This window comes from Panthera onca, chromosome D1 (genome assembly GCF_046562875.1).
Source record: "Panthera onca isolate mPanOnc1 chromosome D1, mPanOnc1 haplotype 2, whole genome shotgun sequence".
Taxonomy (NCBI): domain Eukaryota; kingdom Metazoa; phylum Chordata; class Mammalia; order Carnivora; family Felidae; genus Panthera; species Panthera onca.
In genome coordinates, this window is record NC_138348.1 from 103,787,580 (window position 1) to 103,803,980 (window position 16,401).

The following is a 16,401-nucleotide window of genomic DNA, read 5'->3' on the forward strand; positions in this document are numbered from 1 at the left end:
CCGCTGTCGAAAAACTTGATGTTTCTTGGATGTTACCAGCAGAAACAGCCAAAGGGGCGGGAAGAATCTGGTTCCTGTCTAGAAACATTGCTTACAAGGGGATCTGGGAAATGTGGCTTTTTGTTTGCTGGCGTCCAGGCCCTGCAGGGCAGGAAGGGACAGGAGGAGGAAAGTGTGATGGATGCTGAGTGGTTTCCAACACCGCGGCCGGCCTGACGCCCACTCTGCCATTACCAGTGAGAACCAGAAGCCAAACGTCTGAAAACAATGCCCAGCTCTGGAGTGGCCATTCAGACAGTCTTTATTAGCACAGGAACCACCCCTAGCACACAGTCCCGTGATGCTGAAAATGTGCACAGACGCCACATATCTTAAGAATCAGCCACGTACTTCATGGTGGAGTTGAGAATCTCTATCCCGTGCAGCTCTCTCAGCTGAGCGACAAATCTGCCATAATCAGAACACCAAGTTCAGGACATCAATGCCATGGTGCCTGGAGCCACCCCCTCTCAGGTAGAAGCTGGCTGGTGAGGCAGAAAGGGGAAGTAGCTGTTGCCCTGGGAGCCCTGGCAATCAAAGCATGTAAGGTGCTCAGGGAGGTACAAAAAGCACAGTAAATACTGTCATGAGTGGCAGATGGACAGGCTGATCCGACGGGGCCTTGCTCTCGGGGACTCCCCAGTAGGTTGCCACTTTGAGCTCAACCTAGCTAACGTGCCTTGCTTTCTGTAGAAGAAAGATTTTATCTGTGCCTTCCGTCTAAAAATCAGACAGAACTTGAAGGGGCCTCAGATGTGATCCCAGTCAACCCTTTCACTCTCTGGGGAGGAATCAGAGGGCTTAGTCTGGAAGAGAAGGAGCCAGCTCTGCTCCCTGTCCATGGAAGGCACCCCCCTCCTATGCCGGGGTGTCCATCCCTCAGACATGCATGATAACTAGGGGTTTCAGCACATCAGAACCCAGCCAGAGCAAAACATAAGCCTGAGCTAAAAGGGAAGCAATGCACACAGTGAGAGCAGAGATCTCTTGCCCTGGCTTGTCTTAAACATGCCATTCTTGCTTCAGTTTCCTCCAGCACGGGAATGTGGCCCTCACTGAGCATTCTCCCACATGCTCAGGCAACGGGCAAAAAAGTGAAGGAGGAGGGATGCGTGGACAGATGGGCAAGAAGCTAGAAGAGAAGGAGAGAATGGAATGGAGGGAAGATGATGGCAGTGAGTGGACAGAACAGATGTCTGTCAGAGAAGCATCTTCCCCCTCTCTCACTGGAGCCTGAGAGCCCAGGTCTCTCAGGGATGTAGCTACTGGGCCTAACACCTGTGTGCACAGGAAGCACCAGGACTCCCGGGGCTCTCCACGGAGTTCTGGGTGGCACGGAGGCCCAGCCACCACATGGCCACCGCATGGTACCTCTGCTGGCCCTGCGTCTTCCAGGATGTAACTGACGCGGGCCACCCCGGCTTGGAGCGGGTGCATACCTGGGCTCGGCCGTGCACAGCTTCCCCAGGGCGATCCCTGAGTTCAGCTGCACGGCTGTCTTCTGGGCGTCGCCACCTGCGTGCCTTAGCAGCACCTGCACAATGTCCGTCTTCAGCAGGGAAGACGCGGCACGGGGCACCTCCATGCAGTTCCCCAGGCAGAGGGCAGCGTTGGCCACCACAATCTCATCCTCTGAGCTGAGCAGCCTCAGCAGAATGCCAAACTCTAGAGGGAGGGGAGAGAACCAGCATCTGTCCCTCTGAACCTCAAACAGCAAGGGACAGGAGGAGCACCTGGAGTGTCAGTGACACTGAGCCTCCCCAAAGCTCTGACATGTCACTTGGTCACTCGGCAAGTATTTGCTGAGTACTATGGACCTCCTCGGCTCCTGGATGCGTCTCTGATGTTTCTCGGGTGCCCAGGGCAGTGCCCAGAGTGGCACAGTCATTGTGTGGCTGAATGTTATGTGTCACACAGGTCTGTCTTCCCTAAAGTCCCCGTTCTAAGCCCCTGCACTCCACCTGAGGGCCCCGAGTAGGGGGCCCCGGGCCTGCTCCCTGTGGCTGCAGGACAAGGAGCAGGATGCAAAAGAAGGGCTCCTTCTTCCATGCCAGAGGATGTGTGAAGAACATTCGCAGGCTGCCTCGCTGGGAACACCCGCTGTACATGACTGCAGCCATGTTTAGTTACTAGACTAAGGCTGCCTCCGACTCTGCTACCTTCCCTGCTCACTAAAGGAAGGTCCGTGAAGGGAGAGAATTTGCGTTAGATCAGCCGAAGCAGATGCTCTGCATGAGCCCACTCATGCTCTGTCTCTCTCTTAAAAATAAATAAATGTTAAAAAAATTAATAAAAAAACCCAAAGAAACCATTCCAGTTTACTAGGAGAGAGGCAGTGGCTCCTGGCCTCGACCCTGTCATCTTTGAGTTGCTTCACAGCAGGGTCTCCAGCATGGGTGTGCTACCTGTGTGCAGCTGAAGGCTAATTAAATGCTTCCAGAACAGGGTGAAACAGATAATCTTAGTAAACAGTGCAGAAGTCTAGAGAGAGGTTAACAGGGCTCTGCAGTGCCTCTCCCCACGCCTTGCCCCTGCTCCCTGGGCAGCTGTGAGGCGGGATTAACCTCTGGGATGTAGGCTCTTGCCTAGGGAAACTATCACTTACTTTGATCCAGTCTTATCACTTCTTCTCGTGCTTCGTGTTGGCTATTAGTGCAGATAGCTAGTATCTTCACGGCATATCGTGATGCGGTCTGGCCTCCCGTCTGGGTTTCGGAATGAAATTGGAAAAATAAAGTCACTCCTCTGATTGTTCTTGGCCACAAACCAGCGAGCAGCTGTGCCTGTGTGAGCGGCTTCCTAAACTTCTAAAACACAGTTCCCCCGAGAATGGCGGGTGCTTCCCGGTGAGCAGGCCCGGGCTCTGCCAGGCTGGTGTCATTCCCGTCCCCAGCAGCACAGCCCACAGCCCGACAGGAATGCGGGCCTGTCATGTGCACCTGGGTAATTGCCTGGAGAAGGTTTTATGAGTGAGTGGCTGAGGAAGGCATGATGCTGTTGACTGGCAGATGTACCAAAGAGAGAGGAAGGGCCCCCCCCCCCCCCCCCGCCTTTCACCGTGTCACCTCACCACTGGAGAATGGGGAATGACTTGCTAAGGCTGTCAGGCTGACAGGCCTGCATGGAGAACATCACAAATCTAGATCATTTTAAGAGGTGACAACTGTCAACTCATAACCCTCAAAATCACCCAATGCAGGATCTTCAAGAGGCACACGTGCATATATACATGCACAGTGCACACGTGTGTGCACGTGATCAGCAGTTTCCGGCAGGGTGCAAGACTTGCATCGGGTGAGTGTTGGTCATTGTCCATGTGGCAGCTTAATAACGCTGACCCAACCTTCTACCCCTCAATGTTGCCCCTGCCTCAGCAGCGGCCCCCCGACAGAGCATGCCTCCTGGCCCTGCTCAGCCTGGGGTTTTATGAGAAGGCCTCCCGTGGGGTCCTTATTCACCTGGTCCTTCCGGTGGGTCTACTTCAGCTGCTGCGCTGACTCAGATCACGGAAGCACCATTTTGTCCCAGAGCAACGCTGCCCCCTCCCTCCCTCATAAGCGGAGCTACAGCCAACATTCTCCAGACAGCCGGAGAAAGCATGGCCAGCAGAACACGAGCCAAACAAGGGGCCCGTGGGACCTTGTGGAAAGCCACGCCAACCATCTTTTTTGGGGACAGAGCCTGTATATTTTAAGTGAGGCTCGAGTGGCCACCAATTGTTATGGATGCTTCTAATGAACAATTTATGGATTTGTTCAGCAATCTTACGGTGACGTTCAGAGCACTGTCTTGGGTGACAGGTGGAAGGAATCCTCATTCAAGAAGTTTCACAGAGGGCAGGGGTGAAATGGAACAAAACCCTCCTTAATTCTTTCCCTCAGATAACCTGTGCCGCTCCTGGAAATGCAAGTGGTTGTAACCCAGTAAGTTGCTCTACCTTTAGGAACTTAATCATCTTCTTCACCACTCCTGCTCTGAGGGCCTCCTCAATAATCTTCCGAGAGGAAGACAGGGTGCGGCTGAGGATGCCAGCGGCTCTCTGGGTGAAGCGGAAAGTGAAGATCATTAATCGTTCTGTTCATAAATTCTGATGACCTTTAAAAGTCAGCAAGTAGTTTAGTGAGGCGAAAACAGTCATTAGTGTGGGGAGCAAAACACGCACCTCGGTTTTACAAATACGTAGTGGCCAAGGAATAGGCAGGAAGCAGTGTTCATTGTACAGGTACAGGACAGGTGACTCAAGGGCTGGAAACAGGGCCCCTGGCATGCAGGGGCCCCGTTCATTTCAGCTCTACATGGAACCGAGCAGGTCAGCTCTGGCACAGAAAGTCCTGCCCCGACACCCTGCAGTGCTCCGGGAGTAGCAGGGTCTTTACTAGACGGCAGACTTCTTGGATTGGTCCTCAGGGTCTCTCTCTTAGCTTGTCCTTCATCTTGTCTGAATCTCTGTCTGCCTGTTCTGCTTTCTGGCGGACGCCATTTATGATTTTCTAGTTCCACTTTGCTTTTTATCAAAGAGCTAGCTGTTGTTTTTATCAAAGAGCTAGCTAGGTGTTATAGATATGTTATCTTGAATCTTTCGGAGGACACAAACGATCGTCACTTTTTCTTTTGTTTCCTATATCATCTCTATTTCTTCTGGGTTCATGTTTTTCTGTTTCACTTGGTTTTTCTATTTCTGTGTGTGGCTTCCCTGAAATGTCCCGTGACCCTTAGCTGCCCATTTATGGGCACACTTATGAAAGAGCAATAAAAATATATTCCGGTGTGCTGTGTTTATTGGGAGTCTGTCGACTGACACGTGCAGAGGTAGCACTCCCAGACACTAGAAAGCAAAACATTTTTCTCTGGTCTGTCAATTCCCTTAGAGAAAAAAAGCTCTGATTTTCCACCAGAGGTATAGACACCTGACTGCCACACGTGGTCCCCCATCTCTTACTTGTAGCCTCTGTAGCACCTGGTGTTCTGGAGTCTTGAGCCTCTCCAGGGTCCTACAAGGCAAATCTGTGTCCTCTGTATCTGTTTTCTGCACTGAGGTTCCTTCAGCCCTGACTCACTAGCTATGACTTTTGTAGGTGTTCTTTATCTTCCAGAAACGGGTTAAAATTATTTAAAAACTGACTGATGATCTCTTGCCTGTTCATTTTGTCAGTGTGGATTTCTAGGTTTTTTTCCTTCCCTAATGTTTTCAGTCTGATTTTAATGAGGTTTCCCTACAGAGAAGGGATAAATATGGGTATTACCATATGATCAGTCTTATTTCCCTCATCTGCTCCCTACAGGTGCCAGAATGTTGCCACAGCTGACACTACAGATCTCTTGTTAGGCCCAAGACAGAGGGGAGAGCCCACTACCAACGGACCAGATGGCCCTGGTGACACTGCTGCTCTGTCCAACAAGCCGGTCGGTCAGCACCTGACTGAGGCACAGGCAGAGAGTCCTAGAAACATCTGGCCAGGAGAGTCCTTAAAAGGTTAGCTCACTAGCTCTGGTCTAAACCATTCTGGAAAACCCAAGCACCTGACAATAGTGATGCTTGCCACTTTTGGGGTAATGGGTCTTTATTTTGAGGATCTGATGAAAGGCATGATGCCTTTGCCATGAAAATGCATGTGCCCCCAAAACCGTCTATACAATTTCAGGGGGTTCCAGGGACCCTGAAGACCTGCCATGCACTCCAGGAGTCCACAAGAAAACCCTCCACCCTGTCCTGTCTGAATTGACTTTGGGGAAGTTGCAGGCACACTAGTCCCACACAGGGTTTGTTGCATCTGTTCAGAACCTTTATTGTGATCCTGGACCCAGTCTCCAGTATGTGCTCCCTTGGAGGACTGGTTTCCCACACCTGCTGGATGTGCCCCAGGTGTTTCTCTGAGCACTAGGGCCCTGACCTAATAGGTGGAGAAGTTGGGGTGATTACTTCTGTGAGTAAACAACACATCCTTGGATGACAGCAAATGGTCTGTGGATCATACTGATGTCCCCCCGATGCTCTGTGTTGACCACAGGTCTTTCTCAGCTTTCTTGTCCAAATGTCAGAAGCACAAATAAGAAAGCCACCCCAGCATGCATGTCCAAGGGGGCTAAAACCATTGTGCATAAACAGCCTCTGGGATCATGGGCTTCAAAATACAGGCCTGGCTTTCTTGACTACGGAAAAAGATTGTAAATGAAATCTCATCACCTGTACAATTTGCACCAGGATATCTTGGAATAGGACAAATCCTATAATTAAACTGTGGAAGTTGTTAAGTTGCAAACCATACAGAAAAGAGATTCCTGACTTGGGTCCATGGACTCTTGGGGGTCCACAGATGGGCACTGGGTTGGAGGGTCACCGACTCCCCTGGAACAACAAAGGAAGCTGTTTCTGGATCTCCCGGGGAGACACTTACTGTCAGGATCCCTCCATCCTGGCTGTTGAGTAGAAACATGCACCTTCTGCTCACCTCCACAGCCCAAACCTGCCACGACAGGAGAGAGGAGGAGGTCTGAATGGCCTGTTAATCTGAATCCTCCATGGAGCTCCTTCTGAGCCAACAGCACTGGCCTCTCCCTCTTCAGCATGGCCACACTCTGTCCGTATTTCCCTCACGACCCCTTCTTCCATCGCTCTTGCTTCTTCCCACAACTGTCTCATCTCCCTAACTACAGGGCAATGCCTTGAGGGCGGGGAGCACATTTTACTTGACTTTGGAAAGGCAGAACCTAGCACTGTGCTCAGCACATCCTGGACACTCAGTCCACTTTCTGGAGCAGAGTGACACAGCGCCCGTCCTGCTCTCCCCATTCCCGCCACCAGGGTGTGAGTCCCCCGCTTCTACTCTCTCTCTGAAAGCCAGAGCAGTTCTATCAATGCACAGGCTTGGGCTTGGGTTGTGCCGGGGCTCCCGGCAGGGAGGAAAGACTGCCGTACCTCACAGATGAAGGGGGACTGAAGACACAAGTTCATCACAAGTCCCAGGAGCGTGTACAGGACGTCTCTGAACAGGTCCACAGCCTCTTCACACCTGGCCTTGGGAAACAAAGCAAAGGGATCAGTGACCTTTCTGCCCTGCAGCTTTTCACGGCCACCTCATCCCTTTGGCAGTGATCTTAGTTACTCACGCGCCCTGAACTGTCAGTGTTGTGACCCTAGGAGATGGTGGAAGATCAGAGACCAGTTCCGTGAATTAGTGTTAGTGGAGAAGACTTGCAAGGAATCTCTGGTGCCTGAGCCATGAGACTGTGGCTCGGCCCGGTCCTATGTTTAAACTGGGGAGTGGGCAGTCAAGCCAACTCCACCGGAAAGTCCTCCAAACTCTCCAGGGTGGATGGAGGGCTCCTTAAGGCCGGCCACCCATAAAATCTATGGTTGTGGAAGGGGTAAGCCACTGGCTCCAGCACCCTCAAAAAGAATTTTTGGAAAAGCCGGCTAATCAAGAAGAAGCCACTGCTCCCAAAGCAGGTAAAGGACTACATTCTGAACGGAAGAGTCACAGTACCATGAGGCCCAGACAGGCATCCCCGAACTCTTCAGAGGCACACATCTGTCTTCGGACGGCAGCCTCAGCACTAAGGTTTCCCACGAGGGCAATACACTGGCAAAGAGCTGACGTGTTGGTTATTGTAGGTTCTCTCCTCTAAGAACGAGCCAAGAGAAGGAAAGTCTGCAGAGAGCAGGCAAACGATGCCAGAGCAATCTGTAGGGGCATCCCTCACTCAGCAAAATGCCTGGGAAGCAGACTGCAGAATGTCACCCAGGGGCACCAGTGGGGCCACCTGGCACCAGCATGGAGGGAGGCACACAGGCAGTGGACCCAAAAGCACCCTAGCCTGGGATGGGGAGGCCTGGGGCTTCATCTCAGTGACTCCACCAACCCGCTGGGAGGGCTTGGGCGAGTCTCGTCCCTTCTCAGAGCTTCCATTTCCATGTGCGTGGAATACGGGCATGTGGGCAAGTTCTCAGGTCCCCTGAGACTTTGATGACTCCCATGGCACAGGGTCCAGTCATAGCATGCTGTCCTAGGAGGACCCCACCTTGCTATGTCCTGCTTCATCAGCTCAAATCACTACTTGCCTTCCCGCTGGGGATGACCACCACTCAAGGACACGACTGCCCGTGGTACTTACGACGAGCCTTGGGGTCAGAAGGGGACTGACCGACCGGAGCTGACACCCTCTCTCTGCCTCCACCTAAGACACAGTCCACACCCATCCTCTTTTCCCCGGCACTCGAGCCCCATCCATAGGCCCTCCCCACCTGTCCCAACTGCACTTGTTGTAATAACAGAATTGTGTCAATTCCAGCTGTGAAGAAATGATTAATCAACCCGAGAGACAACAGGAGTTCTGGAGCGTAAACTGTGTTTAAACGGCTCTGCTCACGCGTCTGCGAATGTCTGTCACAGGTGCGAAAAATGCGGGCTTGCTCACCAGAACACCTGTGAGTGCCGGGAGCACACCTGGAAGGTTGGCCTGGAACCAGACTTGGAATCTGTGGAGAAAACATCCCCACGATTTAGTTCTACACTGCACAAACTATAACAGAAATACGGTGTCTTGGGTAAGGGAGCAGAGTATCACAGGCTCAGGAACCGTGTGATGTGCAGTGTGCATGGATGATTTATTCTGAACAACAACAACAACAAAAAATGTCACTGGGTATGTAATGTGGCTTTAATTTTTCTAAGTCTGGAGAATTGCCTTTGACGTTAAACAGCAGACCTCACGTGGTAACTCTTTTAGTGCGGAAGTTGCTGGAATCCCTCGATTTCTGCCAAGCTCACTCACCACCAGCCCGGCCCTCCCCTGGTTCTGTGTGCCATGCAAACAGGAAACACAGAGCAAGCATGTTTATTGCACAGCGGTGAGGAGGGCCCAGATACACACACATCTGCTCCTACTAGAGCGGCTTTGACACATTCCCAGCCCATGCCATGGCCTGTCTGCGGGCACAGACAGCTCTTTCTCATCATAGGACCATGCTAAGCAAGACACCCTTAAGTTTGTGAGATTTAAAAACAGACCAAAGATGCACTTAAACCCCCAAGAATTATGAAAATTGAAGACCTCTGCTGTCTTCCTCAGCAGCTAAGTGGAGGGAAGGGGGGATTACCCATAATGCCACTGAGAACCCAAGGGCAGGTTGCTTTCTATTCTCAGATTCAGTCAACACACATTTGCTGGGCAGTTCTGAGTGGGCACTGATGAAGGCAAGGAAGCTTCTCCAACTGACAGTAGCTTTGTAAACTGTGAGAGGCACCGTTTTTTAAGTCTGTTACTGCTTCCAGACCCATCAAGGACGGGGGTCCCCCTGCAGGCAGGGGGGACTGGAAGGGCCAGCCACAGCCCCCTGCTTGGAAGGCAGCGGCCCTTCTACTCAGTGAATCTTATGATGCTCAGTTGGCCAAACCTGCCTGCATACTGCATATTTTTAAAGATCAGACAGTTTTACAAATGTTGAAAAGGAAATGTCAGTTTCTGGAAATAAAAATTACCTTTCTTCCAGAGCCAAGTCTGTGAGCAGTCCCATAGCAGAGTTGGCCTTCTTATCTGAGAAATCAAGAAAGGACACCAGGGCTTCCAACAATCTGCAAAAATCCAGAACAACCTCAGAGCGGGCTGTCCTCCAGCTGACAGCATCCCCAACAAGGAGACCTCACAAAAAGGCCAGAAAGGAGTCTGCGTCTGGGTCACATAAGCTGAAAGGTGGCCTCACTACGTCCTCCTGAGCAGCCCAGCTCCCTGCCCACCCCAAAGAGACAGACACTTTCCTATGGGGATGACTCTGCCACTTAAACTCCCAGAGGGTTGAACAGTTTTAACCAAAGTTCACTGACTATCAGATGCCAACTGGGACGGAATCTCTGGCACCTCTGCCAAGTTCAATCACCATAAGTGACATCTAGGTGGCATGCTTCCTAATCTGCTGCCGACTCAAGTGGGAGGGAGGGCCCCCTAACGAGGTGGGGGATGGAGTAAGGTTTCAACAAGATTTTGATGGGCTGCTGAATATGTCGGATGATATTGAATAGGGTTAAATTCAAAGCCCTCCCTTTAGAGCTGCAAATTCTGTATGAGCAATAGACCTGGGAGACCTGGTTCAGACCTGGCTCATATGAAAGATTCAAGGGCATTTAGCCGATCGCAAACCCAGGATGAACAAACAGTGTGCTACAGCTGCCAAAAAAAGCTAATGCAATCTGTGGCTGTCCTAACGGCCTGGCTGCCACCGCTAGGAGTCATCTGTCCAGCCAACCCGCACTAACCACCTACTGTGTGCTCGGTGCTGGGCTCAGTGCAGGGATACAGTGCTGGGCGCCTGGTCCCCTACAGTGACACACGTGTTAGGTGGTATGTTAGAAACAGATGCATGTAAAGTGGGCACAGAGTCTACCTGGCGTGTGGTGTGGGAGGACGGAGATAAAGGCTTCAGAGAGCAGAGGGCATGTCGGCTGTCCCCCGAAAGTACAGTGTTCACTTGTGTTTGTTCGTTCAAGCGACATCACTTACTGATGACAAAGTGCCAGGCGGTGTGGTGGGTTCTGGGGCCGCAGCAAGGAAAAAAGACAACGTCTCAGCTCCGTGTCAGGCACACGGGGGCAGGGGCAGAGCATCACAAGCAGAGCACACGGCATTCACAAGGACGGTGAGGCACAAAACGGCAGGGGCACACGTGGGGACGCCAGCAGTTCCTCATAGCTGCTGCTTACGGCACGAGGACAGGACAGCGAGCGGCAAGGTGGGGTGCTGCGCCTTCTGTGGCCTGCTGGCAATTTGTGCTTCACCCGCGGGCCTAGGTTTTGCCCAGTGTGCTGGTGTATGGTGGGGGAGGCAGCTTCGTGGGCCTCTCGGTCTTTGGCGGAGGCTGCGTCTTAGTGAAGTGTGCAGGGAGTTCCCGAGCACTGTGTTTCGCGGTGTTGGACAATTAATGCTATAGGCCGTAGAGAGTCATTCTGGAGTTTTAAGTAGGCACATAACAGAACAGATGTGCATAGGAGGCAAATCCCTTTGGTGGAATGGCGGAGGCCGGACTGGAGCCCACCGTACAGGAGACAGGGGATCCAACGGGGGGAGAACTGGAATGGTCCAGACAGTAAAGATGGGGGGATTCGCTGAGGCAGGGGCAGGGCGAGACACACAGTTGGGAAGAGAGAGGCCCTCGTGAAGGCCTAGAAGGGGTGCTCACAGATGCCAGAAGAGAGCCCTAAGGAAGGATCCCGGGATGCGGAAGAGGGAGAAGTGACAATATACCATCTTCCCACCCAGAGGGGCCCTCAGGAGTCTGGCTTAAGCGACTGGGTGGATGGAAGTGCCACCTATGAAGATAGGAAATTCAGGCAGAGGGTCTGCTTTGAAGAACCACTTGTGATTTAACCTAGTGATGCCTGTGGTGTTGACATGGAAGATGTCCGGCAGCAGAGGAGGGTCTTCTGGCACTCAAGAGAGGGACTTGTATGTGATAATTGAGGCCACAAATGAGAAGAGGGCCAAGAGTAGGATCCCTGATTTGCAAGGGTGACCGCATAAGGGGAGCTTGCCAAGGAAACCAGGAAGGAAGAGCCTGGGGGCAGAAGGAGGGCCACGAGGGGTGGCCAGCCACGTGCTGGAGTTTCACGAAGAGTGCAGCAATCCACAGGACCCAGTGCCACGGGGCAGCCAACAATAGAGGCAGAAAAGGGACCATCAGGTTGGGGATTGGGGTTTAGGAGTGGACTCCAGCCACCCACATCTATGCCACTGGATTGTTCAGCAGCTCGTTCCAGGAGGGGTCTGGAAGTCAAATAATCTGAAGAATGGTCAAGGAAACCAGGATGCTTAACCTGGAAAAGATCGGTGTCTTCAGATGCCGCAAACGCTGGAAAGTGGGAGAATTGAAGCGGTCCGGAGGCCTCCAACAGACTGGACCAAGGCCTCCCTGTAAGGAGTGTGGAATGGGGCAGGCAGTTTGTGTCCAGTGCAAGGAGATAGCTTTCCATCAGTCAGAACTAGCCCGGAACAGGATGGGCTGCCCTGGGAGGTGAGATCTGCATCCTCTAATTGGCTGGGGCAAGTTTCCCAGTCTACTAGCTGCTCTAGCACCCGCCCTAATCACATGGAGAAGAATACAATGACAATGCTGGAGTCTTCCCTGGAGGGCATCACACACAGACCATAGTGGGGTACCGCAAAGGGGACAGCGGCACTGGATGGGGCTGGACTGGACTGTTTCTGTGGTCCCAGGTAACTCCAAGCTTCTGCAAATCCCCAACTTCCTTAGAACAGTGTTCTAGTGTTCCTGCTGTCAGAAATTATGGATTTTACAGTTAGTTCAGAGTCTTCACTCATCAGTTTAACTCTGTTTTCCTCAGTCTTGAGGGTGGACAAAATGACGCTGAAATGCACAGAAGTGGAGCCGGCAGTCTTGGCTCACCTTGGTGTTTGTCTCGAGAGCCATGAACAACGAGACTTCCTCTCCATGTGACAAGACACACATCCTAACTGGAGTCATTATCCAGTAAGGACATAGCGGTCCTTTCTCCTCCCTCCTGTCTCCTTTTTGGATGGCAGATTTTCTGCTCTGCTGACAGACAGTTGTCCCTATAGTGGACCCCAGGTCAGAAAATGCTCTGGTGAACCAACAAATGCATGTTCACCTCAGTTTAGGACCCTGAGCAAATAGACCCTGAAGAGAGAAAATGAAAATGCTTTTAAAAGTTATTGAGTCCACACCATGTGTCAGGTATGACTCCAGTTCCTTCTTTCCTTCCTTCCTTCCTTCCTTCCTTCCCTCCCTCCCTCCCTCCCTCCCTCTTTCTTTCTTTCTTTCTTTCTTTCTTTCTTTCTTTCTTTCTTTCTTTCTTTCATGTTTATTTTTGAGACAGAGTTCGAGCAGGGGAGGGGTAGAGAGAGAGAGGGAGACACAGAATCCAAAGCAGGCTCCAGGCTCTGAGCTGTCAGCACAGAGCCTGACCTGGGGCTCAAACCCACGAACTGCAAGATGATGACCTGAGCTGACGCTGGACGCTTAACCAACTGAGCCACCCAGGCACCCCACCAGTTCCTTTCTTTACTGTGGCAGATGCCGTTTGGTGGCTAATCCCACAGATACGCTGCTCTCCCCTTCTATCCTACCTGAGTCTCCTGCAACCACTTTCCCCACAGGAGTGGCATGGGACACAATCCTGATCCAACAGAAATAAGGAGTAGCTTCTCTTGATAAATGGGACAGATCCTAGCTGCTGTTAACCTGTCTCAACAAGGGATGTGATACTTGGAGCTGCAGCACCCTCGTGGGACCATGAGGGAAAGGTCAAGAGGACAGAGACCTTGACCCGGATATCTTTAAGTCATTGAACTGGTGTTGCCATCTTTAGTCTTTTTTCTTACGTGAGGTAAACGAGACCAGCGTCTCCTGGCCAAGTGCTGTGTAAAATGCTGCAGAGAAAACTGTAACTGGCATACATGTATCACTTCTGTTGAGCTTCATCGTTAGCCTGTGATACAGATTGAGACACCGGAGTGCGGGAAGGCTAAGCGGCTTTCCTGGGCCACATGAATAGGAGACGAGCAGAGGCTCTGGGGTCATGACTGCTGAACTGAAAACCCCAGTGCTTTCCACAAAGTGATACTAGCCCTCGCTCGGTTCCTGTCAGAGCACATTTGTCGCTCCAACTTCTCATTTGGGGAAAAGCACGTGAAGAGGAATGTGGTATGTGTGCCCGGGAGGGTCATGGGACCTGGGTGCCTCCTTGTCCTGCGCCGAACCATCTCCCTTCATTTCAGAGAACACATTCCATCTCTTTCTGGTTTAATAGTGGGCAGAAGGTAAGAAGCTGAGGTGTCTTCGACAGCCTGGGGACTAGGCCGTACTGTGTGAGATGCTCATAAACGCCACTCTCCAAAACAATGGAAAAATTCAAATTACAATTCAAGCAATTCAGAGACAGCTGGGAGGGGGTGGCTTATGACAACTCAGCTACATTTACTCAGACCAAAACCAAATGAAAAACCATGAGGAAGGTACTGGGGAAATGACTGCAGTCATGTGAAATGTGAAACGTGCTTTTGAGGGCTTAACTCGAATGATCCATCTGCTTGTGTGGGCTGAGCTTCAGGGGGGTTGCCTTTGCCTGTGAGCCATGGGGGCTGCCCCTGGGCTGAGACGGGGAGGGGCTCAATAACCACCCGGTCCTGAGCACAGAGGACGTCCTCCCCACACGGGGTGGGGCCCCGGAGGCCTCAGCTTAGTCGGGGATCGGAGAGAGGGCGGGCCTGCAGAGACGTGGCGGGGTGAGATTCCCTGCTTCTCTGAGGCAGCGCCCCTGACCCATTTGTGAAATGGTGTCATAACACTGATCTCGCCAACCTCCCAGGCTGAGAAGAGAGAAGGTGAGGTAATGATAGTGAGAAGAATCGGAAGCCAACTCATTTTTAGACGGTGTGTGAAACACGAATAGAGCAAGCTGTCGTCACGGCTCCTGCTTCTACTGGGTTGAACGACACGAAATTGCCAACGTGCAACTCTTTTCATGGAGAAAATGAGAATTTTGCATGGAAAAACTAATATTTCGACTGAAAAGCACCGGACAGAATCACTGGGGTTCAGTTGTTTCTTTTATCAGGTGTAGTAAGGGAGAGGCACATGCTGTTTCTACAGCCGGACGCCTTGGACAGACCTACGTGCAAGAGTATTCGAGACGTGTCTGATTTCTTTATGCTCTACCTTGCTCCAGAAGGGCTTGAAGAACATGCAAAATCAGTTACCACAAAGAGGAATGGAAGAAGTACAGGCAAAAAGAGGGTAGAAGGAGCACTGAGGCCGAGGGGGCAGGAGCCCATGGCCTGTCCTAGGGCTGGACGCCCAGTCCGGATGGGGGGCCACCATCTCCGCCATCTCTAGAATCTGTGAGACAGAGGCGGGTCAGAGGGGTGCCACTGCCCACGGGTGCTAAGTTCAGACGGGAGGTCGTCCCGTGTCGGATGGCGTGGGAAGGGGGACGGGCAAGCCTTAACGTGGCAGGTGACCGTGTGAGAAGCCGCAGAGAAGACCCTGCCAGCAGAGCCCTACCGGGTCAGGTCGAGGTGGCCGACGACAAGGCTCCGTCCGTGGTCCGTCCTGGCGAGCTGCAGCAGCAGGGCCAGGCTCTGCTTCCGGAGGCTCAGAACCCGGGAGGTCAGCAGGGAGGGCAGCAGGCCGCCCATCTCGGGGCGCAGCAGCAGCAGGTGCTGGTTCTCCTCTGCAAGACAGGGGACGGGCATCTCAGGCACGCGACAGCGGTCAAACCAGTCATTTGCCACCATCCCAACGGGCAAACCAGCTCTTCTGCCCTCATTTGAGAGGCAGAGTAATAAAGTGTTAGAGCCTGAGCTCTAGAGCCAGGCCGCCGGGTCCCGATGGCCAGGGAAACGATTGAGGCTGAGTCATCAACTCCCGCGCTCCTCAGTTTCCTCATCAGAGAAATGGGGAAGACAGCCAACATGGCCGAGGTGTTAGGAGGGTTCAGTGAGTGAGTCCGTGATGGCACTCGGAACAGGGCCTGGCACGCACGTTCGGTCACAGGCTCCTTGGTGTGCGGGATTTGGGATGTGAGGAAAGGGACAAGAATCAGCTTACCTGTGGCTAACTTTAGAGAGTCAATTTTCATATGGTGGCCAGAGGAACCACCGGTTCTTTCTAGAAAACTGGGGTATCATGTGAGGACATTGATTAATAGAGATGTAAGTGACTTCCAGAGTGCTGGCACGGATCTGCCCCCTTTCACCCGGTTCATTTTCTAGCCAGGTGCATGAATTTGAGAGGAAGCAGAGGGACAGGCTGGAGTGGAGACTTCACCAAGAAAGAGAGCAGAGTTTGTGCAGTTTATATATTTTTTCTCATACCGGAAAAGCAGCTCACTGCAAACAATCCAAAAGCTGAAAATGTGGGTTCCCTCATCTTGGGACCCCTCCAGGTGACCTCACTCCTTAAAGGAGCTGTGAATAACATAAGAGAATGACCCATCCTATCCTGTAATTGGCTTCTGTCTCCCACTCAACAGTCTATCACAGACATGTGTCTCTGTCCTTAACTTTGTAAGCACCCCCTTGTCCTTTCTAAAGTCTTCTTTGTATTTACTGAGTTGGGTACACCAAGATTTCACAGCTCTGATAGAGCGTTTATATCACAGGCGGTGTCTGACAATATTTCTTCTGATGTCAAAGAAAAATGTGACCCCCAAGGTTCACAGAAACCCAAGTAGGTGCGTGCTGAGGAAATCAGGGCTGCAGGGAGGGAGGGCTATCTCTGGTTTTCCCTGAATAAACGCACGGCCACCAAGCCCTGCCTCTCTCACCCTCCTGTGGTGGGGGAATGTGAGATCGCCCCCCACCCCCCAGGCAAGTGCAGGATCCTAAGGAGCG

The 16,401-nt window shown here is 52.1% G+C and overlaps 1 protein-coding gene across 4 annotated transcripts in view; it reads right to left on the minus strand.

The window, feature by feature from the left end:
- Positions 1-278: 278 nt before the first annotated feature.
- The window catches only part of TTC12 (tetratricopeptide repeat domain 12), a 53,897-nt gene continuing 37,774 nt past the window's right edge, over positions 279-16,401 (minus strand). For 2 of the 4 annotated variants that reach the window (XM_078432745.2, XM_078432748.2), the window contains 10 exons: positions 15,071-15,239; positions 9,519-9,611; positions 8,455-8,515; positions 7,524-7,661; positions 6,956-7,054; positions 6,435-6,503; positions 3,977-4,078; positions 2,645-2,744; positions 1,479-1,704; positions 279-447 (listed from right to left, as the gene is read on the minus strand). In XM_078432745.2, coding sequence (XP_078288871.2) covers positions 372-447; positions 1,479-1,704; positions 2,645-2,744; positions 3,977-4,078; positions 6,435-6,503; positions 6,956-7,054; positions 7,524-7,661; positions 8,455-8,515; positions 9,519-9,611; positions 15,071-15,239 — 1,133 coding nt within the window. In that variant the 3' untranslated portion in view covers positions 279-371. Of the gene's footprint in view, positions 525-1,478; positions 1,705-2,644; positions 2,745-3,976; positions 4,079-6,434; positions 6,504-6,955; positions 7,055-7,523; positions 7,662-8,454; positions 8,516-9,518; positions 9,612-15,070; positions 15,240-16,401 lie in introns of all 4 variants that reach the window. The other 2 variants (XM_078432746.2, XM_078432747.2) reach the window with 2 other exon arrangements.